At 44.2% G+C, this 21,481-nt stretch overlaps 1 protein-coding gene across 4 annotated transcripts in view; it reads right to left on the bottom strand.

Moving 5' to 3' along the window:
* Positions 1 to 1,521: 1,521 nt before the first annotated feature.
* Positions 1,522 to 21,481, bottom strand: part of Smyd4 (SET and MYND domain containing 4) — a 57,275-nt gene continuing 37,315 nt past the window's right edge. For 2 of the 4 annotated variants that reach the window (XM_006533536.2, XM_006533535.2), the window contains 8 exons: positions 19,740 to 19,818; positions 16,002 to 17,157; positions 7,446 to 7,628; positions 6,784 to 6,947; positions 4,979 to 5,111; positions 4,004 to 4,120; positions 3,689 to 3,812; positions 1,522 to 2,463 (listed from right to left, as the gene is read on the bottom strand). In XM_006533536.2, the coding sequence (XP_006533599.1) occupies positions 2,310 to 2,463; positions 3,689 to 3,812; positions 4,004 to 4,120; positions 4,979 to 5,111; positions 6,784 to 6,947; positions 7,446 to 7,628; positions 16,002 to 17,157; positions 19,740 to 19,818 (2,110 nt within the window). In that variant the 3' untranslated portion in view covers positions 1,522 to 2,309. Of the gene's footprint in view, positions 2,464 to 3,688; positions 3,813 to 4,003; positions 4,121 to 4,978; positions 5,112 to 6,783; positions 6,948 to 7,445; positions 7,629 to 16,001; positions 17,158 to 19,728; positions 19,819 to 21,481 lie in introns of all 4 variants that reach the window. The other 2 variants (XM_006533537.4, NM_001102611.1) reach the window with 2 other exon arrangements.

The raw sequence follows: 21,481 nt of genomic DNA, 5'->3' as shown, positions 1-21,481 counted from the left end.
ATAGGTGTGTTGCTACCGTGGCTGGCTCATACTAGATTATAATATAAGCACAGGTATTCTCAAGCTAGGTCACATGAGACAATGAAAGAGTTTTTTGAATTTAGTTTTATGTATGAGTGCTTTGCCTGCATTTGTCTGTGCACTACGCACATGCAGTGCTCACATAGGCCAGAAGAGGGCATCAGATCCCAGGAACTGGAATAACAGCTGGTGTTAGCTGCTGAGAATCAAACCCAGGACTTCCAGAAGAGCAGTACATGCTCTTAACCACTGAGCCATCTTACAAAGCATCTAAAAAAAGCTTCCATGCACAGAATAAGGCCTGATATATAAAACGTTAAATATATCCTTTGAGGAAGAGCACCTATTTTACAAAGTGTGACAGGGCTTTTAGGAATAAAACACAAGGCATGAGTTTGGACTAGAATAACTATAGAGTTGTCTGTAGGACTAAACTTTTTTCCTGAAAAAGCTCTACCCCAAACAAAACAAACCTTTCAAGTCACCTCCTTGTCAGGGTAAATTAACAGACAGCAGGAGACTCAAATGCTGCCCAGTTCCCAGTCCGCAAATGTTTGAATACTGTCTTTTAACACCAGCTTCTTGAAAAGCTGCTGCCAGGCACCTTCAGGACTGTTTATTTCCTCACTGTAATGCCATGACAGTCAACGGCTGCTCCTTGGGCATGGCTAGGATGAGCAAGTTCTAAAAAGCAGAGTGTATGGACTTGGGTCTTCTTTCCCACTAACTCATCCAAACAAACTGGTCATCAGCAATAATGTACTAAGGATGAGTCAGAAAACCCCATAGCTATCTGTCCCTTGTGGTCTGGACTATTACTACCCATCCTTAGGGAAAGGGGCAAAGTCCTTCCCTCTGTCTCAGTTGGAAACCATGAGCAGCAGTGCTCACAACCACAGCACTCGGGGCATCTGGAGATGTAGCCTCACAGTCTACCAATGAGTGACGCCCATGGCTGCTCTTGGAATGCCTTGCAGACAGACTCATGGCTCCCCCTGGAGTGCCCTGCAGACAGACTCATGGCTCCCCCTGGAGTGCCCTGCAGACAGACTCACGGCTTCCCCTGGAGTGCCCTGCAGACAGACTCACGGCTCCTCCTGGAGTGCCCTGCAGACAGACTCATGGCTCCCCCTGGAGTGCCCTGCAGACAGACTCACGGCTCCTCCTGGAGTGCCCTGGACTTCATGTGTGAGCCTGAAGAGACATGGCAGTAAGAAGCAGTCTCAAGCTGGGCAAGGTGGCCTTTTCCTATAAACCTAGAACTTGGAAGGCTGAGGCAGGAGGATGTTGTTTGAGGCTAGACTGGCTTACAGAGTAAGATTCTGTCTGCAAGTGAAACAGCCAGAGTGGTCTGCTTTCAGGTGTGCTAACAAGGAGGCCTGTGCTATGAAGTCATGCTACAGGGTTGCCTTGCATCAGTGCTTGGACAGTGAGTGCCAAGAACACTCAATGAAAGCCACTGAGTAAGAATTAGGACACTGGTAGGAAACCAATACAGAGTTGCCATCCCAGGAAGAAACTGCCAACAGTAAGACGTATTTATTTCTCCATTCACAAATTATATATCACCAGTCTTAATGAAAAATTTAAGGAAGCAGGATATTGTAAGTGGAATTGTATGTCTCTTGAGGTAAGCAGTCATACTGATTTCTTGCTATATATTATTTTTCAATTATAATACAAGACTAAGAATTGAAGTTCTCACTGGAGTGGAACACAGCACTTCATTACTACTAGAAACCATAGGAATGTTCCAGGGAAACAGATTCATCGTTTAGTGAGATGAAATCGAGCCAAAAGCCTAGGCTAGCATGAGCTGCCTGCAGATCAGTGACAACCCTTTATTTATTTATTTATTTATTTTTTACTTATTTTTATTTTTTATTTTTTTGGTTTTTCAAGACAGGGTTTCTCTGTAGCCCTGGCTGTCCTAGAACTCACTTTGTAGACCAGGCTGGCCTTGAACTCAGAAATCCGCCTGCCTCCCGAGTGCTGGGATTAAAGGCGTGTGCCACCAAGCCCGGCTGCAGTGACAACCCTTTAAAGCAGCCTTTAGATACTGGATTTAGTCTTTTCTGGGCATGGGGTTTCCATCAGAGGGCAGTTAGCTCTTGCAAGCAGCAGCCAGCATGGCAGGTGAGTGTCTCAATCTGTTTTCAAGTGCTCTCTGTGCCAGACACTAGGCTCAGGTCAGGTGGGAAGGTCCCGTCCTCTCTGATGAGAGCTCCAAGCCAACAGAACATCTCAGTCATCACCAGAGCTCCTTCTTGAGGGTGAGGATGATTGCTCTACACCAAGGGCCCCACAGGGACGAATGACGAGTCCAGTAAGCAGGACCTCATTTCCCGGAGCTCCCGGACCTCCTCACTCTCAGGGCCACAGTGCACCAACAGGATCCTTTCTGCCTTCCAGATGGCACTCAGAGCTTCAGGCACTGCCAACCTGAAGCCAGAAAGGGAAGCTTGTCAGTTCCCTTCCTTAGTCTCAACGAAAGTGGACTCCTTTCTGTGCAGAGAACACAAAGTCGGGTCCACTGCATCCCCCAGGGTCTTACAGGGGGCACAAAGGGTCTGAGTTCCTCTGCCCTCAGGGTCTTACCATCTGAAAGTATAGATAAGAGACATTCACGGGCATACTGCAAAGCAGATTTGAGAAAACTGTGTATGTTTGTGATAGACTCTGGGATCCTGACAAAATTGGGCAAATTCAAAACCTTAACCAGCATTTATAAAAGCTTATCCAGAGCTGCTCACTGTGGAATGCTCGTGTCTAACCCGACTGATGCCCTCTCTCTGATATTGCCCTCGTCTATCAGGTCCTTCGCTCTCTCTGACCAAACATACTGTTTCCATGTCCGAGTATCAGGTCTATGTTTCAAACCCTTTTTCTTACCAATGTATACCATGAGATTTGATCAAGGCTGGAGGTATGGCAGCCACAAAAAATACTAAATTGGGGCTAGACTTCCCTTCAAGTGACCTCAGTGGCACACTGGGTGAGGGACCAGCTCATTAGGGTTACTCTTCCTTGTATTCTATTTTTTGTGCAGAGCTAGGGACAGAACCAGGGCCTTGTGCATGCCACCAAGGGTGCTTCCAACTGAGTGGTTCCCTCAGCTTCCTTTTTTAATCTCCAAAGCAGGGATTCTCAGCCTTCACATAGCTAACTTGGGTCTCTCCACTGTGGAGGCGGTCCTGTGCACTGTAGGTTTAGCCTTTACTAGATGCTGGCAGCCATAACAATCAAAACTGTCTCTAAACACTGCCAAATGCCATTTGCAATCCCTTCTAGTTGAAAACCACTGCTTTAAAAGGAATAAGAGGCAAACCAGGGAAAGGGCCGAGCCCTGGAGTTGAGAGAGCAGGGACTGAGGCAGCCAAGGGAGGTGTGATTAAGCAGACAGGAATGCTAGAGGCGGGTGAGGCTGCCTCCAAATCCTCCCTGGGAAGCTCCATGCAGACCTAATGGCTTTCTCCACATCCTCAGGAAGGAATTCAAAGCTTAAAGTCTATCAGTGAAGCAGAGGGCAAATATCTGTCCTAAAGAGGAAATAAAAGAGTTTCAACATGCTTTAAAGCACTGTAGCAAAAAGCCATACACAGAAGCACCTAGGAAAACACAGAGCACTGTGTGCCCTGGCCAAACACTAGGAAAAAGAAAGGCCTACCCATTGAATAGGACTTGGGCCAGTTTGAAGAGCTCATGGCCAATTTCAACACTGGATGGCCCATGGCGAGTTTCAACCACCTGGAGACTCTTCTGTACATGGGCAGCAGACTTTAGCCAGTTCCCTGTGAGAAGAGAAATGTCTCATTCCGGAAAAGAAACACCATTAGCCTAAGGCTCTGGGGGCAAGGAATGCAGAATGGGAGGGAGAAGAGCGTCAATTCAGATGGCAAGAGAGAACCAAACAGACAAGGCAAGGGCCGCACTGAACACACGGCAGGGAAGGAGAACTCCGGCTATACCTAAGGTAGCATACCTAAGGTAGCATGGGCCTGGGCCAGGCCATCTTCAATTTCCCCCAGTACGGTGTGCTCTGCTGACAAGAAGCTCTCAGCAGCCTCCCGGCACCGCAACAACTGCTGAATGGCTTGCTCTATGGATTCAAAGGAAAAATGCCTCACAACAGATACAGATCTAGTCCTGGACACGAGAGACCACGTTGCAAGGTCTCTATCGGTTAGGTCAAAGTGAAAATGCCTCTTTATCTCACGGAGTCAACAGCCGGGCATTCCAGGGAAGCTGTTGGTTGCTTATGTTTTCTCTTTCAGTAAAAGAGGTGTTAGATGAGGCTTCCTCACATTTACCCTGGGCTTCTAACATCCATTTTCCAACCAACATTTAACAACCAACTCTACATTCCTCCTGTAATCATTAGTTTTCTTGACTCTAGGCTAAAGGTCAACTTCAGAATCTAGGCTAGAATAGTCAAAACAGATTCCTACCATGTCAGGGTCTAACATCGAGTTCTGCAAATCCCTTTCTGAAAAGAGAGGAGTCCTTTCTTTCTCTCAGCTCTCAGCTCAGGCTAGCTACCGAGCTCTACTCCTGAGTCACACCACGAGCCCAGGCAGCACTCAGGACTTGCTGCTGCTGCTGAGGGCAGAGCAACCTTCTCGGAGCTTAGGTCCTTAAGCTGGGAATCAGATGATGGCATTGGACCTCTGGAGCCACACAAAGCCCATGGAAGTCAGACAGCCTTTCTGGTGCTCGAGCTGCTAGAACTATCTGGCGCAGCAGACACAGCTTAAACCATCAGGAAGACTTTCAAGGGCACCAGAGTAACAGCTGGTCACAGTCTGGTCTCACTGGCCTACATAGCCATCTTGTGGCTGGTGCTGGGATAATTAAATTCAAGTCCTCAGTCATTTATTGAGGACTGCTCAGTAAGGCAAGGTGATACCAAAATAAACAAGGGAAGGGCTGAGGCCTAGGGCGAGGGAGCCAATCTCACCTGGTTTACCGGTTCGGAGAAGCTTCTGGGCCATGCAGACCTGTTGCTGAAGGTCCTGCAGGCGAGAGACTAGCTGGTCCCTGCTGACAGAGTTTGTGCAAGATTCGTTGCTACAGCTCAGCACATCATTTCCCTGTGGAAGTCAGTTCTATTTTTATTCCTAAGCGAGAACAGTTATCAATACTGCATATTGCATGTACTTGAGCTAAGGAGTCACTGACCTGATGAGGAAGAGACTTCTTCAATAACACACGCAAACAAGGCCTGAGTGAATTCTGATAGCAATTCTAATGAAAGAAGCAGCTAATCCCACTCTGAGGTTTAATTTTTGAACAGAATTGATAAGCGTTTGTAATCCTTTTCACCTTAGCAGCCCCTCTCATCTCCTTTTGGGACCAGGACTTTAGATGATAAACACACGTATAATGGCTATTTTAAAACGCCATAGGAAAACCAATATAGAAAGCTGGATGGGTGGTGGTAGTGTACAGCAGCACTCTGGAGGCAGAGGCAGGCAGATCTCAGTGAATTTGAGGGTAGCCTGGTCTACAGAGTGAGTTCCAGGACAGCCAGGGCTACACAGAGAAACCCTGTCTCAAAAACAGACAAATAAACAAACACAGAACTCTGGATGTGGTGACACATTGCAGTAAAGTGGCACTTGGAAACTAAAGGCAGTAGGATGGCAATTCTGAGGCCAGTCAGCTTTAGAATAAATTCTAGATCAACCCTGCAGGAAGAGAGGAAGAAGCAGAAGAGAGATATGGCTCAAAGGATAATCATCTTACTAGGAATCTATCAGGGAAAGCCAGGTATAGGCCTGTAAATATCACTGCATTTGAGAAGCTGGGACACGAGGATCTCAAGTTTGAGGCCAGCCTGGGCTCTGAAGTGAACTCTAGGTTATCTGGGGATACAGAGTAGAAGGAAGACTGTCTCAAGAGTGAGCAGGATCGAGGGAGCACTAATGCACAGGGCGCTTAGGCCCAGCATGGTGGCACACCTGGGAGAGGTAGCAGAGGGCAGGAGCCAAGGCTACACAGAGAGACGCTGCCTAAAACACAAAACAAAACAAAACATGCTGGGGAAGGCTTCATTCTTGACCCTTGGCTTTACAATTTTCAACACAGCCAATTCCATTTACTTATTTCTAATGAGAATGCCATGCTCTGGTGTGGAGACCATTTTGCATTGGGGCATGAATGTTGAAGACTCCAGTGTCTACACCATTACCTGGCAGTAGCACCCAAGGGTCTGCTCTCATGCTCTCCACTGTGGCTCTTCCCTCTGGGTCAAAGGCTGAGGGAAAACTATGTGGGTCGGATTTTCCCACAGTTACTACAGAGTGTGTCTGATGAGGCCAGCACAGAGAGATGGAATTGAACAGACAGAAAATCCACAATCTGGGTCCCCAGATTAAACCATCTCTGAAATAGCTCCTTGGAATGGTGATCTCTTAGATGGGGTGTCACTTGAGACTGGCCTCCGACTTGAGATCCTTCTTCCTCAGCCTCCTGAGTGCTAGGGTTACCAGTACCCAAGTGCTAGGCCTGATGCACAACTTTTGATGACTTATTTGAGCAAGTAAATTTCTAGGGCTTTTTTTTTTTTTTTTTTTTTGGTCCCTTTGTGTAATTTAAGATTTTGTGTCACTTATAGGGAAAATATTAGGAAATACAACCTGTGTTTTCTGCAGGACCGGGCGACATGTAGGGAGGAGTTACAAGAAGGGAAGCAGGAATGGTTCTCCTGGCGACTGACAACCTTTAGCTGGAGCCCTGCCCCTGGGAACAGCAGAGATTTACCTGCATGAGCGCTCTGCAAGTCTTACAACAGAAGGCTTCCCATCTGGGAGCTGCAGCTGCTCTCAGTGTCTCAGCGTGACAGGCCCCACAGCGGCAGTCAAAGAAGTACTGAGAACTCAGCCTCTGCTGCCTCTCAGCAACGCCCATCCGGCTCTCGTGAGGCCCTGGAGAGAGATTACCCACAGTTCCTAGTCACACCAAGAGAGTCAATGCCTACTCTACCGAGGGGCTGGCCTAGTCATCACGTGACTGGCATGGTGGTGCTGGGTTGGGGTCCTGGCTCAGTGATAGACACTAGCCTAGCCTATATGAGGTTGGGTACTCTGCCCTATCATCTCAGAAAAAACAACAAAACACGGGTGAAAGTGGATACGTTTCCAAGCTGCTGGGGCAGGAAGAAAGAAGCCAAGAAAGTGCTCCTCGCTCATTTTCAGGATAGGCTGTCTACAAGGCATGGAGGGATATGGCTCACTGCCCTCAACGGGCTTTTTTATTACAGCCAGAAGACCTTTTTTATTGGCCCAAGGATGCATTGCCCTTTCCAGGAAAGACTCAGAGGATGAGTAGAGGCACTGGGCCCATATCTGCTGATTCCTGTCCCCTTATCCTTTTCATGTGAGGTGTGAGGCACAGCAGGGTAGTGGAAAGAAAGGCTGGCTCACCATAGCAGTGCAGAATCTCCTGTCCTTTTGCGATCCTCTGTGCTGCCCGGACGGTGGCGACAGTGCCAGTGAAGGACACACTGGTGTTGGGCCTGCAGGAGTGGTTCAGGAGGCTGACAACAGGGAAGATGCCTGTGGCAAGGCGTATCTGCCTGCTGTTGGTAATGATGCTCTCGTTAGACCCTGGAAGTGCAAGAACAGAAGGAAATGTGCGTCAGGACATTTGTCCCGTCCTTGTCATCTATTCCCCAGAAGATGAACTGAGCAGCTGGGCCTGAAGCCCATCTGAGTCATGGCTCTGCAGCCGGATCCGACAGAAATCAGATGGAACATGACTCATCGCAAACTCTGGTCCCCAGGAAGCAAAGTGAATGAGCACACACCGAAGCCTAACCATTATGTCTGTGTGCCACTCAAAACCCCAAGACTAGAATTTATAAAAAAAATAATCAAAAAGGGATTACCAGTGGGGTGCTTTCTAGACAGTTTCATAATACTTGTAGGACGCAGAAGCATAGCACTCCTAAGATTATCTCCCCACGATGTTTGAAGTCTAGGTGCTTTGGTTCAACTGCTCTTTGGTTGGCTACTAGAACGAGCATCCTGTCAGTGTAGCTCAGTTTATTTACTTACGCACCTTAAGTGTGTGCAAAACCCCGCAGCCTTCTTCATCCTACCCTTTGTCTAAAATTTTTGGAAACTGCTCTGCAGTCTCAGGTAAGCAAACCGTCTGTCCATGTTTTATTGAAGGTAGTCACTGCTCTGAAATCTCAGAGAAGCAAACTGTCTGTGCATGTTTTATTGAAGGTAGTCTTATGCCTCAGACAACCTCTTTTGTAGTACAGTCAGCTAGCACGACAACTGCAAGGAAGGAAGAAAGGGGCCTCTAGGCAGTGATGCCGGTCTCTATGAACTTCCATTCACACATATGTGAGTTCCTCATACCATGTGCACGGCTATGCTTAGTTAGGTTAGATTTCTGTTGCTATGGCAAAACTCTATTTTAAAAAAAGCAAAGGAAAGGTATGCTGAGGGATGCATGCTTGTAATTCTAACATTTGAGAGGCTGGGAAGAGAGGCTCAGCCTGGGCCATATAACTGATCTTGGCTTAAACAAAACCAAAAAAACCCCCCAAAAAACAGGCAGCAAAAGATGAGTTGGTTAACAAAAGTTAACAGTGGTCAAGGCGCTGGCAAGTGGACCTGGGAGACATGTAAGACCCAAGCTCTAACAGCCTACCTGCTCTTTAAACAAAATGCTAACTGATTTGGTTATGGAGTTTCTCAGGCCAAAGAAGTTCAGAAGCAGAGATCCTCCACGCGGGGAACACACAGCAGGGTTTTCTGGCAGTGGCAGGATAGTGATAGACCAGAGGAGGCAGAAAACAACTGTGTGAAACACAACAGCCTTGGGGCACACAAAAGGCCATCCCCACTCCAGGTTCATCACACACGCAACATTTCATTTAACTAGAGGCTTCTAACTGCATACCTACGAGGTCTTTGTAATAGACAAACATATGCCAGAAATAGGTATGATACATGTAAGATCGGCTACCTAGAAAGGCTTAAATTATGATCACAGCTTCGGTTTAAGCAGGAGGGAAATAATATTTCCAATAATCTGGGTGAAATGTGCAAAACACTGACTCTTAAAGGCAAACGGTTTTGTAAAAAAGTGGGAAACGATCAGACAACTGTGGTGTCACTGTCCGCGTGCCAGGAATCCTAACTAACCGCTTATCAGAAGTAACTAGTCTGGATACAAATGTAATGAACAAAGGAAACACCACGAACCATCATGTGAAAATGTTCGACAAAGGAAAAAATTAAATATAAGAACTATGTTGTCTCTCTGCAGACAATCCTATTATCTGTTGCTATGGGGGACAGGGACAGGGCATGTAAATACAATTCACAGGGAATCCAAATGACTCAATTTTAGTCAATAATTCTACAAACTGCATTAACATCTTTCATCAGAGCTTCTCTAAGTGCTTAGCTGGTTTGAGTGCCTGTCCGCCCCTCCAAAGCCTACCTTCTGGAACATGTGCTAATGAGCACTGAGAACGGTTAAAGGTAGGCAGCAGGAAGGAGCCGTGCAGGCACCAACAATTTGTCGTCTGAATAATCAGCGTCTGCATAATTAAAAGTTGACTTGCATTCTCAACTACTGATAACTGGCAGGCTCTATTAGAACAGTTGCTAAAATTTTCTCAGAAAAAAATGACTGCAACACAGTGAGTAATGTCAGCTTCGTGAGTTATTTATAGATTCTCCTCCGGCAGAGGAAGGCTCAGGAACTGAGTAGGGTGCTGGTGTCAGAGTTGAATGTCTCTCTAATTATTTCTAAAAAATTGAGTATTGATTTTTAAAAATTACTCAATATTTCGCATTAGTCACCTATTAGTGGATAATAGGAAGAGAGAATATGTATGTACCATATCAGCTGCAGTTAATAGGTGACATTTTGCATATAAAAATGAGTGATTCTTTAGCAAAAGTGTACCTTGGATTGAAGTGTCCCTGGCGCATTTCAAATGGGATTTAAGTAAAAGAAAAACAATAGAAGGACTCATTCGTACTTCCAGGACATAGCTACCTGGTAAGTGCTCTGCAAAATGAGAAGAGTGAATAGTTATCTGGTAATCAAGGGAAAGCCAAGGGCAGTTAGCTAGCTCAGGACCACTTAGAGCCTGAGCAAGGCTTGTTAAGACAGGAATCCTGTTACAACACAGATGTGCCCTTCCCACAGGGACAGAACCACGCACACCTGTACTGTGGCCTGGACACTCATCAGTGGCCAGACCTACTCCCTGAGATGGGAACAGAGAGAGGCTTTTGAGGAACTTTGATTAAAAAGAATTTATGCAAAGATAATAAGATATGTTCTCATAGTTCTTTGTCAAAGTCTATCCTAGTTAACACTGTAATCCTTCTTCTGTGCCATTAATGAAACAGCTGCTAATGAAATTCAATGAGAACACTCAACTGGGAGGTGTTGGAACCCAGGGAAACAATAAAAAGGGATATAACAAGATCAGAACTACGAATAGACTGAAACAGAATCAGATGGTAGGGAAAAAAGGAAGCTAACATTGCTGGTGGCACGTAATTGGTACTGCTCACCTGGAGGGCAAATCTGAGGTATGTATCAAGTGCCTTGAAAATGTTCATATGAAAATATTCTTAGCACTTAGCTTGTTTCTATTATTAAAAAACTAATTAAAATTACAAAAAGAATACATGGTAGTTATGTAAAAATTAGAAACTGAAAATTACAGAGAGGAGGACAGTTATTTAAAATACAATTAGGCAGGGCCAGTGGTTTTGTCATACTGTCTTTGCAGTGGCCCCTTCTAGTTCTATGTATGAAATTATTACTGTTGTTATTATTTGGACAGGATCTTGTTATGTAGACTAAGCTGGCCTTGAGCTCACCATCCTCCTGCCTCTGCCTCAGGCTCATGAGTGCTGAGATTGTAAGCTTGAGACTGATGTCCATATGGAAATTTTTACATAATTTATGGCAAGGGCACATGGTGATTTGTAAGCACTTCTTTTTATATTATATGCCATGGCCATTTTTTTTTTTAAATCTAAAATGCATTATAAATGTATTAAAAAAAAAAGAAAACCAGCCAGGCAATGGTGGCGCATGCCTTTAATCCCACCACTTGGGAGGCAGAGGCAGAGGCAGGTGGATTTCTGAGTTCGAGGCCAGCCTGGTCTACAAAGTGAGTTCCAGGACAGCCAGGGCCATACAGAGAAACCCTGTCTCAAAACAAAACAAAACAAACAAAAAAAGAAAACCAACTATATTAGTTATAGTTTCTGTTGTTGACATATAACATCATAACCAAAAACTATGTGGGGAGGAAAGGGTTTATTTCCTCTTACAACTCTCATGTGACATGCCTTCACTGAGGGAAGTCAAGGTAGGAACCTGAGACAGAAACTAAAGCAGAAGCCATTGAGGACTACTGCTTTGTGGTTTGTTCAGCCTGTGTTTTTATATACCCCAGGCCATCTGCCCAGGGTGACACCATCCTCGGTGACTTTCCACATCAATCATTAGTGAGACATACCTACATGCCAATCTTATGAAGGCATCTTCTAATTTAAGATTCCTTTTTCCAAGACATGCCTAGGTTTGTAACAGGTTAACAAAAACTAATCATGATATCAACAAAATGATACTGCCAATCTCATAGACAAATATATATATCTTTATTTAACTTTTAGAGAGAGGATATAGACTATCATTTTTGTCATGATAATGTGTTTGATAGTGTGCATTTATTAAGTTTCATGAAGAGGGTGTGGGTGTAGTTCAGTTGCTAGGCAAGCATCAGGCTCTGCATATATTTCAGTATGGAATGTCTCCTTTATAAAATAGAATCCTTTGTTTCATTAGCTATCTTGAGTTCTGCTATTTCATATTAACACCAATACCCTGGTTAACTTGTAATTCTATTTTTGCTTGGTTTTTTTGAGACAGGGTTTCTCTGTGTAACAGCCCTGGCTGTGCTAAACTCACAGAGATCCTCCTGCCTCTGCCTCCCAAGTGCTGAGACTAAAGGCCTGCCCATTACACCTTGCTACTTGTGATTTTTGACACGCCCAAATCCTCATATTATTGTTACAGCAGTCATTGTGACTGGAACACAGAAGGATGTTTGTTTTTCAAAACAGGGTTTCTCTATGTAGCCTTGGCTATTCTGGGACTTGATTTGTAAACTGGGCTGGCTTCAGACACAGAGATCTGCCTGCCTCTGCCTCCTGAGTGCTGGGATTAAATATGTGCACCACCACACCTGTCAAAAATACATTTTCTGGGGCTAGCAAGATGGCTTGATGGGTAACTCTCCATGTGAGCCAGATGCCTGCCCTTGGCTCAGTGCTGGTGCCATGCTTATGTGGTGGCTGGCATCAGTAAGCTCAGCATGCATAGGGCAACATGAGAGGCAGAAATAGAACAACCATCTTGAAGTTCATGTACAAAGTGTAGGGCAGAAACAAGAGACTGCCTCAAAAACAGGTAGAAGGGGAGACTCCGCTTCTGAAAAGTTGACTCCTAACCTGGATACACGTGCTGTGGCCTTTCTACAGCCCCTCTCTCTTTCTTACACACTAAAGTTTAAAAAGATTTTTCCCCTAGAATGAATGATGGGCTATTTTAAAGTTTCCTAGTACACTGTTGTTGTACCTTGTGAATAGTGTTCTTTTTTTTTTTTTTTAAGATTTATTTATTATTATATGTAAGTACACCCGTAGCTGTCTTCAGATGCACCAGAAGAGGGCATCAGATCTCATCACAGGTGGTTGTGAGCCACCATGTGGTTGCTGGGATTTGAACTTCGGACCTTCGGAAGAGCAGTCGGGTGCTCTTACCCACTGAGCCATCTCACCAGCCCCTCATATTTTTTTTAGGTGGGCAGTGTTGGCGCACAACTTTAATCTAAGCACTCGGGATGTAGAAGCAGGCAGATCTCTGAATTCAAGTTGAGCCTGATCTACAGAGTGAGTTCCAGAATACCCAGGGCTATGCTGAGAAACCTTGTCTCAAAAAAACAAAAACCAAACCAAATCAAGTGAAAACTCAGGCCTTCAGGCTTAGAGGCAAACACCTTTACTAGCCGAGCCAGCTTCCTGGCCCAGATTTGGATATTTTGTAGCAGTGGCTCAAAGAGCCAATGAAGGCAGAAAAGAAAACAGACACTTGTTGGGCCCTGCTAATTAAGGACAAAGTCTATCAGTGTCTTGATAGCCTTCTGAAGTGGCTCAAAATGGGGGACTTCCCTTATCAGCAGGGCTTCTCCTTCTCCTTCTTTGTCTGGGGAGCCTGAAACCCCTATACCCTCTGCCATACATAACCTTGGTGAAATCACTGCTACCCTCTCAACCCCCTAAGAAACCCAGTCAGCAAGCACCTGAGATTCCTGGGATGCCTCCCCGTGCTAATGAGCATCTCAGTACGTTATCCTTCAGCCAATGACCTCTGTCCACCTTGGGTATTCCTATCTCCTTCCCTAAGAGTGGATAACCTCTGATTTACTGCCAATAAAGTGTATGCATACAAGCTCATCTCGAATAAAAAACTATGCACAGGCTAAGATTGTCAGAGAAGGCCTTTGCCTAGAGCTGTAACACTAAGAAGGCCCTTGGAGAAGGCCCTCTCACCCATCTCCTCCTGACCCCAGCATTCACTCCCAGCTGGACCGGGATGCTGCAGAATTCCACTCACTCTGGACTCCACTTCATCCTTCCAGCCCAGTGTGCAGCAGCTTCTGGACACCCTGAGAGGGAAAAGTGTGAGATGCGGAACCGCAGATAGACCCCAAAATGTGTACCACAGAGACTAACTTGAAATGTGATTTAACAGGACCATAGGCCACATAAATGTCAGCTTTCAAATCCTACTGCTTTAAGATGGGTAAAAGATCCACGTCACAAAGAATACCTATAAACACTGTATAAATTGGCAGCTGAATTAAGATCTGTAGACATATACACACAAAAAGGATGGCAAAATCTGGACAGTGTAATGTGAAAGTCTAAAGAATAAGCTTCTATAGTGTAGTTAGGCTAACAGAGTATTAATCTGTCAATAAATCCTAAGTTTGGGCAACATCTACCTCCCTCCCTTTCAGCTTAATTAACTAGAAAAGGAGATGGGGAGATGGCCCAGCAATGAAGAATACTTGCTGCTCGGGGGGGGGGGGGGAGGGTATGGGGGACTTTTGGGATAGCATTGGAAATGTAATTGAGGAAAATATGTAATAAAAAAATATTAAAAAAAAAAAAGACTACTTGCTGCTCTTCCAGAAGACCTTGGTTTGATTCCTAGCACTCAGGCAGTACTTGATAAGTGTCTGAAATTCCAGTTCTGAGAGATCTGATGCCCTCTTCTGGCTTTCATGGGCACCAGACATAATGTGCATAGACATACATGCAGGCAAAACATTCAAATATATAAAATAAATAATTTTTGTCTGTTTGAGACAGGGTATATCTATGTCGTCCTGGCTGAAATGGGCTTGCTATGTAGAACAGGCTGACCTCCAGTTCACAAAGATCCTCCGGCCTCTTTGTCCCAGATGTGAGATTAAAGGAATGTGCCATCACAATGAGGGAGGGGGAGAAAAAAACAAAACAAAAGACCCCCAAACAACAACACCACCACCACCTTAAAAGGACTTTTCTTTCCTTTGTGCATGTCTGTGTGCTCAGGTGTGTGCTTGCCTGTGGAGATGATCACTCTCCATCCTGCACAGTAAGCCAGGGCTGCTCTCTTGAGCACACAGCTCAGCTAGTGTGTAGTATGGTTAGCTAGGGCCCCTGTCTGTCTCCGTTGTCCTGGAATCTCAGGCAGGCCACCATCATTCAGCATCTGCCTGGGTGCTAGGGATCTGAACTCTGGTCTTCATGCTCACACACCAAGTTCAATGCCCACTGAGCCATCTTCCCAGGCCCTTAAAGGCATCTTTGGATAAAATGGAAACCACTTAATAAGAATACTAAAAATGGGGCTGGAGATAGCTCAGCAGTTAAGAGCACTGACTGCTCTTCTGGAGGGCCTGAGTTCAAATCCCAGCAACCACATGGTGACTCACAATCATCTCTAACAAGACCTGATTCCCCTTTCCGGTATTTGAAGGCAGCTACAGTGTACTTACATATAATAAATAAATCTTTCAAGACAAAAGAAAAGAATACTAGAAATGGCTAGGGAGATGGTTCAGGAAGTAAATACTTGCTCCCATGCCTAAGAACCTGAGTTTGATCTCCAAGACACACATGGTAGAAGAGAATTGACTTATGAACCTGTATTATAGTATGTATACCACACACAAAATGAATAAATGTTTAAAAATACTCTAGTTTTAAATTTTTAATTAATGGACTGGAGAGATGGCTCAGTGGCTAAGAGCACCGACTGCTCTTCCAGAGGTGTTGAGTTCAATTCCCAGCAACCACATACATGGTGGCTCACAACCATCTGTAATGGGATCCAATGCCCTCTTCTGGTGTGTCTGAAAAAAGCAATGGTGTACTCATACATAAAATAAATAAATACATCTAAAAAATTAATTTGTTGCTATTGTTATTATTGCTGTTTTTGTTATATTTATTTATTTGAAACAGGATCTTACTATGTAGCCTGGTGGGGATCTCACTATATAGACGAGGCTGGATTCAGGGATCTGCCTGCCTTTGCCTCTTGAGTACTAGAATTAAATGCATGTGCCACCACCACCTGGCTCTGGCTCAAGTTTTTAAGAGACAAGTTCTCATGTAGTTCAGGCTGACCTCAAACGTGCTGTATAGCTAAAGCTGTCTTAGACTCCTAATCATCCTATCTCCACCTCCCAAGCTCTGGGTTCACAGAAATGTGCTCAAAGCTTCTCAATAGCATAATGATATATAAGACGGCTGTGTTTTCCTTTTAGGTCACTGATTTATTTGATGCCAGGCTTCCTTTATAGTGTTTTTCTCCTTAAACATTAGCTCTTGAAATACCAATAATGTAAGTAAAAACCATTTCTGACTTACCTGTGTGACATATGGATGTTATTGCCTGGGCATTACACTGCAGCTGTAGCATGTGTCGCAGCATGGCTGCTCCCCAAACAGTCAAATCTGCACACAGCCCTGGGGTCACTGCTTTCAGCTTAGGGGACTTTAAGGTTTGGGCCTGCACGCTGTCAGCTTTGAGTTGTCTGCACAGTGCGGAGACACTGATGGCACAGATGAATCTGTGTTCTGGGCTATGCTTTTCAGTATGGGGCAAAAGGCTGAAGATAGCATTATAATTACTTCCATACTTTCCATTGACATTGCATCCAGGAATTGGGGGTTCACCTATCTTGCTCTTCTCTTCACTCTCTCCCTGACTTGTGTAATCAAATGCCTTGACCAGATTCTTGCTTTCAGGTAAACAGGTGTCTGTGCTACCAACCTCGTCACAAAGCATCCTTACAACTCTATCAACATCTTCAAATCTGGCTAAAAGAGTCATTCTCAGGGCAACATGGCAGAAGACCCCGAGTGTGAGGAGCAGCCCCCCAAGAGAACACTCTGTGCTATGGTAGAGGTCCCATGCCTGCTGCATACATTCCTGGCTGCAATACTTGGCATAGCTGCAGCTGCCACAAGGTACTGTGGCCAAAGTGTGCTTCAGACATCGGTGACAGTAGAGGTCTCCACTGGTAACTCTGGTATCCCACTTGTTCTCAAGGCAATGATGAGGTCGTGGCATTTCTCCTGGGATAAGGACACTTACAAAAGCATCTTCCTTCACCAGCAGTTCTCCTGGGAGAATGTCTTTTGTGGCAACTAGATGGCGGCCTTTCAAAGGGTGTGTGCATAAGCTGACAGAGAGGGAGGCCCCAGAAATCTGTGTGTTCTCTTCCCCCAGGGCTATATCCTCGAAGGCATTGGTGAGAGCTGCAGGGATGGGTTCTGGGAGAGTCTCCTTTTCTTGGATCTTTATTTTCAGATGCTGGACATTCCTTTGCAGAATCTGGTAAGAGGAAAGCACCAGGGTTGGCTTGGCAGTGAGGCTGCTTTCGAGATCACTGATGGTCTGTCTTGCCTCCTGGAGTCTCCCCAGGTTCACCAGGCATTCTGTCTTACGCACCATCATCTTGGGCTGCAGTCTTTCAGGATACCCATGCATACCTGCTTCCACTATGTCTTTAAGACATGCCTGAAAACAAAAGGAAATTCCAGGATGACCCTTGGTTTCCACTCTTCACTATGTACCGAAGACAGAAAACCATGAGCATGAAAAGGGTCATTAAAAGTGGACAACTTCAGTCGAGAGCTTAGGCCTTAAATTACATCCTGTGTTCTGCTTTGAGATCTTTCCTTTTTCTCTCTTCCTTCCTCCTCCCCTCCCATTCATTTCCTTCTCTCCCCTCCTCCCCTCATTATGCTGGGGATTGATCTCACCTCCTGAGTGACTTTTTAATTGAGTGACACTAATACTTGTTTATAATATTATGTCTGATTTGTCTTATTAAGCAGTCTGGCTTTGTTTGTTTGTTTTTGACACAAAGTTTTGTCTCAAAACTTTAACCCTAAACTTTAACCCATAGAACTCTCTCTATAGATCAGGCTGCCCCGAACCCATAGGCCTGTCTTTGCCTCCTAAGTGCTGAGATTAAAGATTAAGCCTGTCTCACCATGACTGGCTCAATAGTTCCATTTTTTAAGAGGAGAAACGTCTTAGAAAATTAAGAAGGTAAATTTTGCTGGGCTTGGTGACACATCCATTTAACCCTAGCACTCGGCAGGCAGAGGCTATCAGATCTCTGTGAGTTTGAGGCTAGCCTGGTCTATATATTGAGTTCTAGGACAACCAGAACTACATAGTGAGATTCTGTCTCAAAGGAAAAAAAAAAAAGGAATATTCATGGAGTGAGTAAGAGGCTAGGTGTGATCTTATGCAGGCAAGTTAGATTTTTCAATGTCTTTGTTTCTCATCTGAAAGAGAGATGACTCATCAACAGGTCATTTTAGGATGAGATAAATTATATATCTAAAGTGATGAAAGGAACTCCTGGGTATGTTCAATAAATGGCCACTATTATTAGAAGTAAAAGAGATGATCAATATAGGGAGGGGATAAAGGGAAAATTCTTCCTAAGTTTTTCTCCACTTGTCCTTTGGATCTACAGTCAGATTCTTGAATCTTTTTTCATCATTTAGAGAATACTTTGATAGTTTCTGTAATCAAACCCCTGTAGATAAGACTGAATATTTAATACAGTACATTGCTTCTGTATAAATGGAAAAATGAAGTTTAATGTGTCTAGACTAATATGGCTGTTAATTTCTGTACAGTGCCAATTTAAAATGATAAACTGGGATACTTTTTTTCCAAAGTTGACAGCACAGCTAAAGTATACAACAAAATTTATATACGTATAGTCAAATATTAGCTGTGTGCTATGCAGCAGCAGCAGCAGCAGCAGTTTTTCTAGGTTCTGTGGCCATCTGAACAAAATCAGAGACATTCTGCCCACTCTTTTTTTAAAAAAAGGAAAATATAAAATCCCAGATTATTAGATTTTTGTTTTTTAGGTTTTAGTAGCAGCTCTGACTGTCCAATATTGACTATGTAGCCCAGGTTAGCCACAAACACATAGCATGCCTCAGTCTTCTACATGTTAGGAATACAGTTGTGCATCACCATGCCCAGATAGATTCTTGTTCTTCTATTTGATTTGAAGAACACTGAGTGTGAACATTCAACTATTCCAACAGTCCTTAACTCCAGTGTATAACCAATTTCTGTAAAATGCACACATGTGGAATACTTTCCTGTCCTTAAGGACCTCTATCACACATGTCAAACAGCTCATAGGCATCTTCCTGAAATACAGATCTGATTTGTTTATTCTTTCCAGATAGAATTTCTCTATATAGCCCTGGCTGCCTAGACACTCTCTGTAAACTCAAACTGACAGAGATCCACCTACTTCTGCTTCCTGAGTGCTGGGATTAAAGGCGTGCACTAGTGCCTGGCCATAGATCTAATCTTTGTCATTTCCTAACTTAAAATCCACGGATATAATGCTCCACAGTTGATGATGTTGCAGCAGTTAGGGGATGAGAAGAAAGCCACTCACAGTCAGCTACCTCACTGATGCCCCTGGGCAGGGCGGGGCACCTTTACTTTTACACTGCCCATGATGACTTCAGGAGAGCTGTATCATCAGAGGAATAAGCTCAAGCGTGGGCTATTATTTAATATCTTCTTTCAATTATGTTTATGTGTTTTGCCTGCATGTATGTCTGTGCTTTCTGCCTGTAGAGGCCAGAACAGGAAGTCAGACCCCTTGGAAATGACGTTATAGCCTATTGTGAGCTGCTATGTTGGGGCTGGGAATCAAACCCAGCCTCTGGAAGAGCCATCAAGCCATCTTTCAAGTCTTTGTGCCTGGCTTATTTAGAAGAAACAAACGAAGGAGGTAATATCTGGACACATTTTGGAATCTAAAATACTATCAGCAGCACATCTAGCTGATATGGACACAGAAGTGCTGGCCTATTGGAACAAATCCATGCACTGTGGACAATGACATAGCTACTTCTTGTCAACTACATATTGTTTGTGGTCACCTATGAGAGGTGACATGAGTCAGAAGAGAGAATGGGTCTGGGTGGATGTCAGTGTTTGCAAGCTAGTTGATTTCAATGTGTGCAGAAGAACAGAGAGGAGCTCATTTTCCACTGCAGCCACAGGCAGGACACCAGGTTCTTCAATACTCACTTCATACTGACCCAGATGGAAGAGCGCTGCAGAGCGATTGGCATAGCACAGTGAAATGTCCTCAGTGTTAGGCCTTGAATGAGACACTCCCTGAAAAACAACGAGATGGTCACAGGAATAAAGGGGACTCTGCATCTCAGATAATGAGGGATCTACTACTAAAGACTGAATAGAATTGGGAAAAAAAGAATACTGAACCTTCTGTTCCACTTACTTCCCGTTAGCAAACCTCTGAAGATCAATGAGGAAATGAATACAGCAGTGTGAGACACAGCTTCTGCCACTTCTGCCAGTTCACCCAGGCTCACCTTGAATTTATGATCCTGCTGCCTCAAGAAGTCCAGTGTAAATGGATCAAACTCTTTTTTTTTAAAGAATTATTTATTTTATTTATATGATTACACTGTAGCTGTCTTCAGACACACCAGAAGAGGGCATCAGATCCCATTACAGACGATTGTGAGCCACCATGTGGTTGCTGGGAATTGAACTCAGGACCTCTGGAAGAGCAGTTGGTGCTCTTAGCCACTGAGCCATCTCTCCAGCCCTGGATCAAACTCTTAATGTAACAAATGAAAGTGTAATAACTCTGGAAGAAACTATGAAGAGTCAAAGTAATGCTGGAGGAATCCCTTTCAAACTCCAATAAAGAAACCCAGATATTGTTAGATGTGGTGGCACGTGCCTTAATCCCATCACTTGGGAGGTAGATGAAGGAAGACCAGAAGTTCAAAGCCAGTTTCTGCTACAAAGTTGAGGCTATCCTTGGCCACATGGAACCAGTCCATTAAATTAAAAACAAAAAAATAAAGAAATAAAAAAATGAATAAGAAAAAGTAAAGCAAAACCAACCAACCAACCAAACAAACAAACAACCAACCAAACAAAAAACACTAATAAACCCACAAAAACAAACCTCTGGAGATCATAAAAGGATAAGAAACTTGAGTTCATAAAGAGAGTTCTCTGTGTGTTCTAGGCTAGCTGAAATACTTGTTCACCCATCAATTTGGCAAAGAAAAATAAAACCAAGAACAGATTACTTGACAGAGGAGTGGGATAGTGAACATTCTCATTATGTTGCTAGTGAAAGTACACAGTAGTCTGACAACTAGCAATATAATTTAGCAAGACAGAGCAAATATTTTGCGGTAGGGTGCTAGGTTTAGAAGCCAAGAGTTTTACGCATGCTAGGTAAGCATTATAACACTGATCTATGCCCTCAAGTCTTAAAATTTAATATATTGTATGTATTTTATTTAGTTTTGCTTTGCTTTGTCTTTCTTTCTTTCTTCCTTCCCCTTTCTTTCTTTCCCTTTCTTTCTTTCTCTCTTTCTTTCTTTCTTTCTTTCCCTTTCTTTCTTTCTTTCTTTCTTCCTTCCTTCCTTCCTTCCTTCCTTCCTTCCTTCCTTTCCCTCTCCTCCCTCTCCCTCTCCCTTTCCCTCTCCCTCTCTCTCTCTCTCTTCCAGAGTTGAGGACTGAACCCAGGGCCTTGCGCTTGCTAGGCAAGCGCTCTACCACTGAGCTAAATCCCCAACCCCTGTTTTGTTTTTCAAAACAGAGTTTCTTTATATAACTGTAAATCGTTTTGTAGACCAGGCTGGCCTAAAACTCAGAGATCCTCCTGCCTCTGCCTCCCGAGTGCTGGGACTTCTGTGCATGTGCATACTACACACGTACCATGACATGTGTACTGAGGTCAGAGGACAACTCGCAGGGGTTGGTCCTCTCCTGTTATCTTGCAGAATCTGAA

Source organism: Mus musculus, chromosome 11, assembly GCF_000001635.26.
Source record: "Mus musculus strain C57BL/6J chromosome 11, GRCm38.p6 C57BL/6J".
Taxonomy (NCBI): Eukaryota; Metazoa; Chordata; class Mammalia; order Rodentia; family Muridae; genus Mus; species Mus musculus.
The sequence above is the reverse complement of the archived record's forward strand: the minus strand, read 5'-3'. Positions and strand labels throughout refer to the sequence as shown.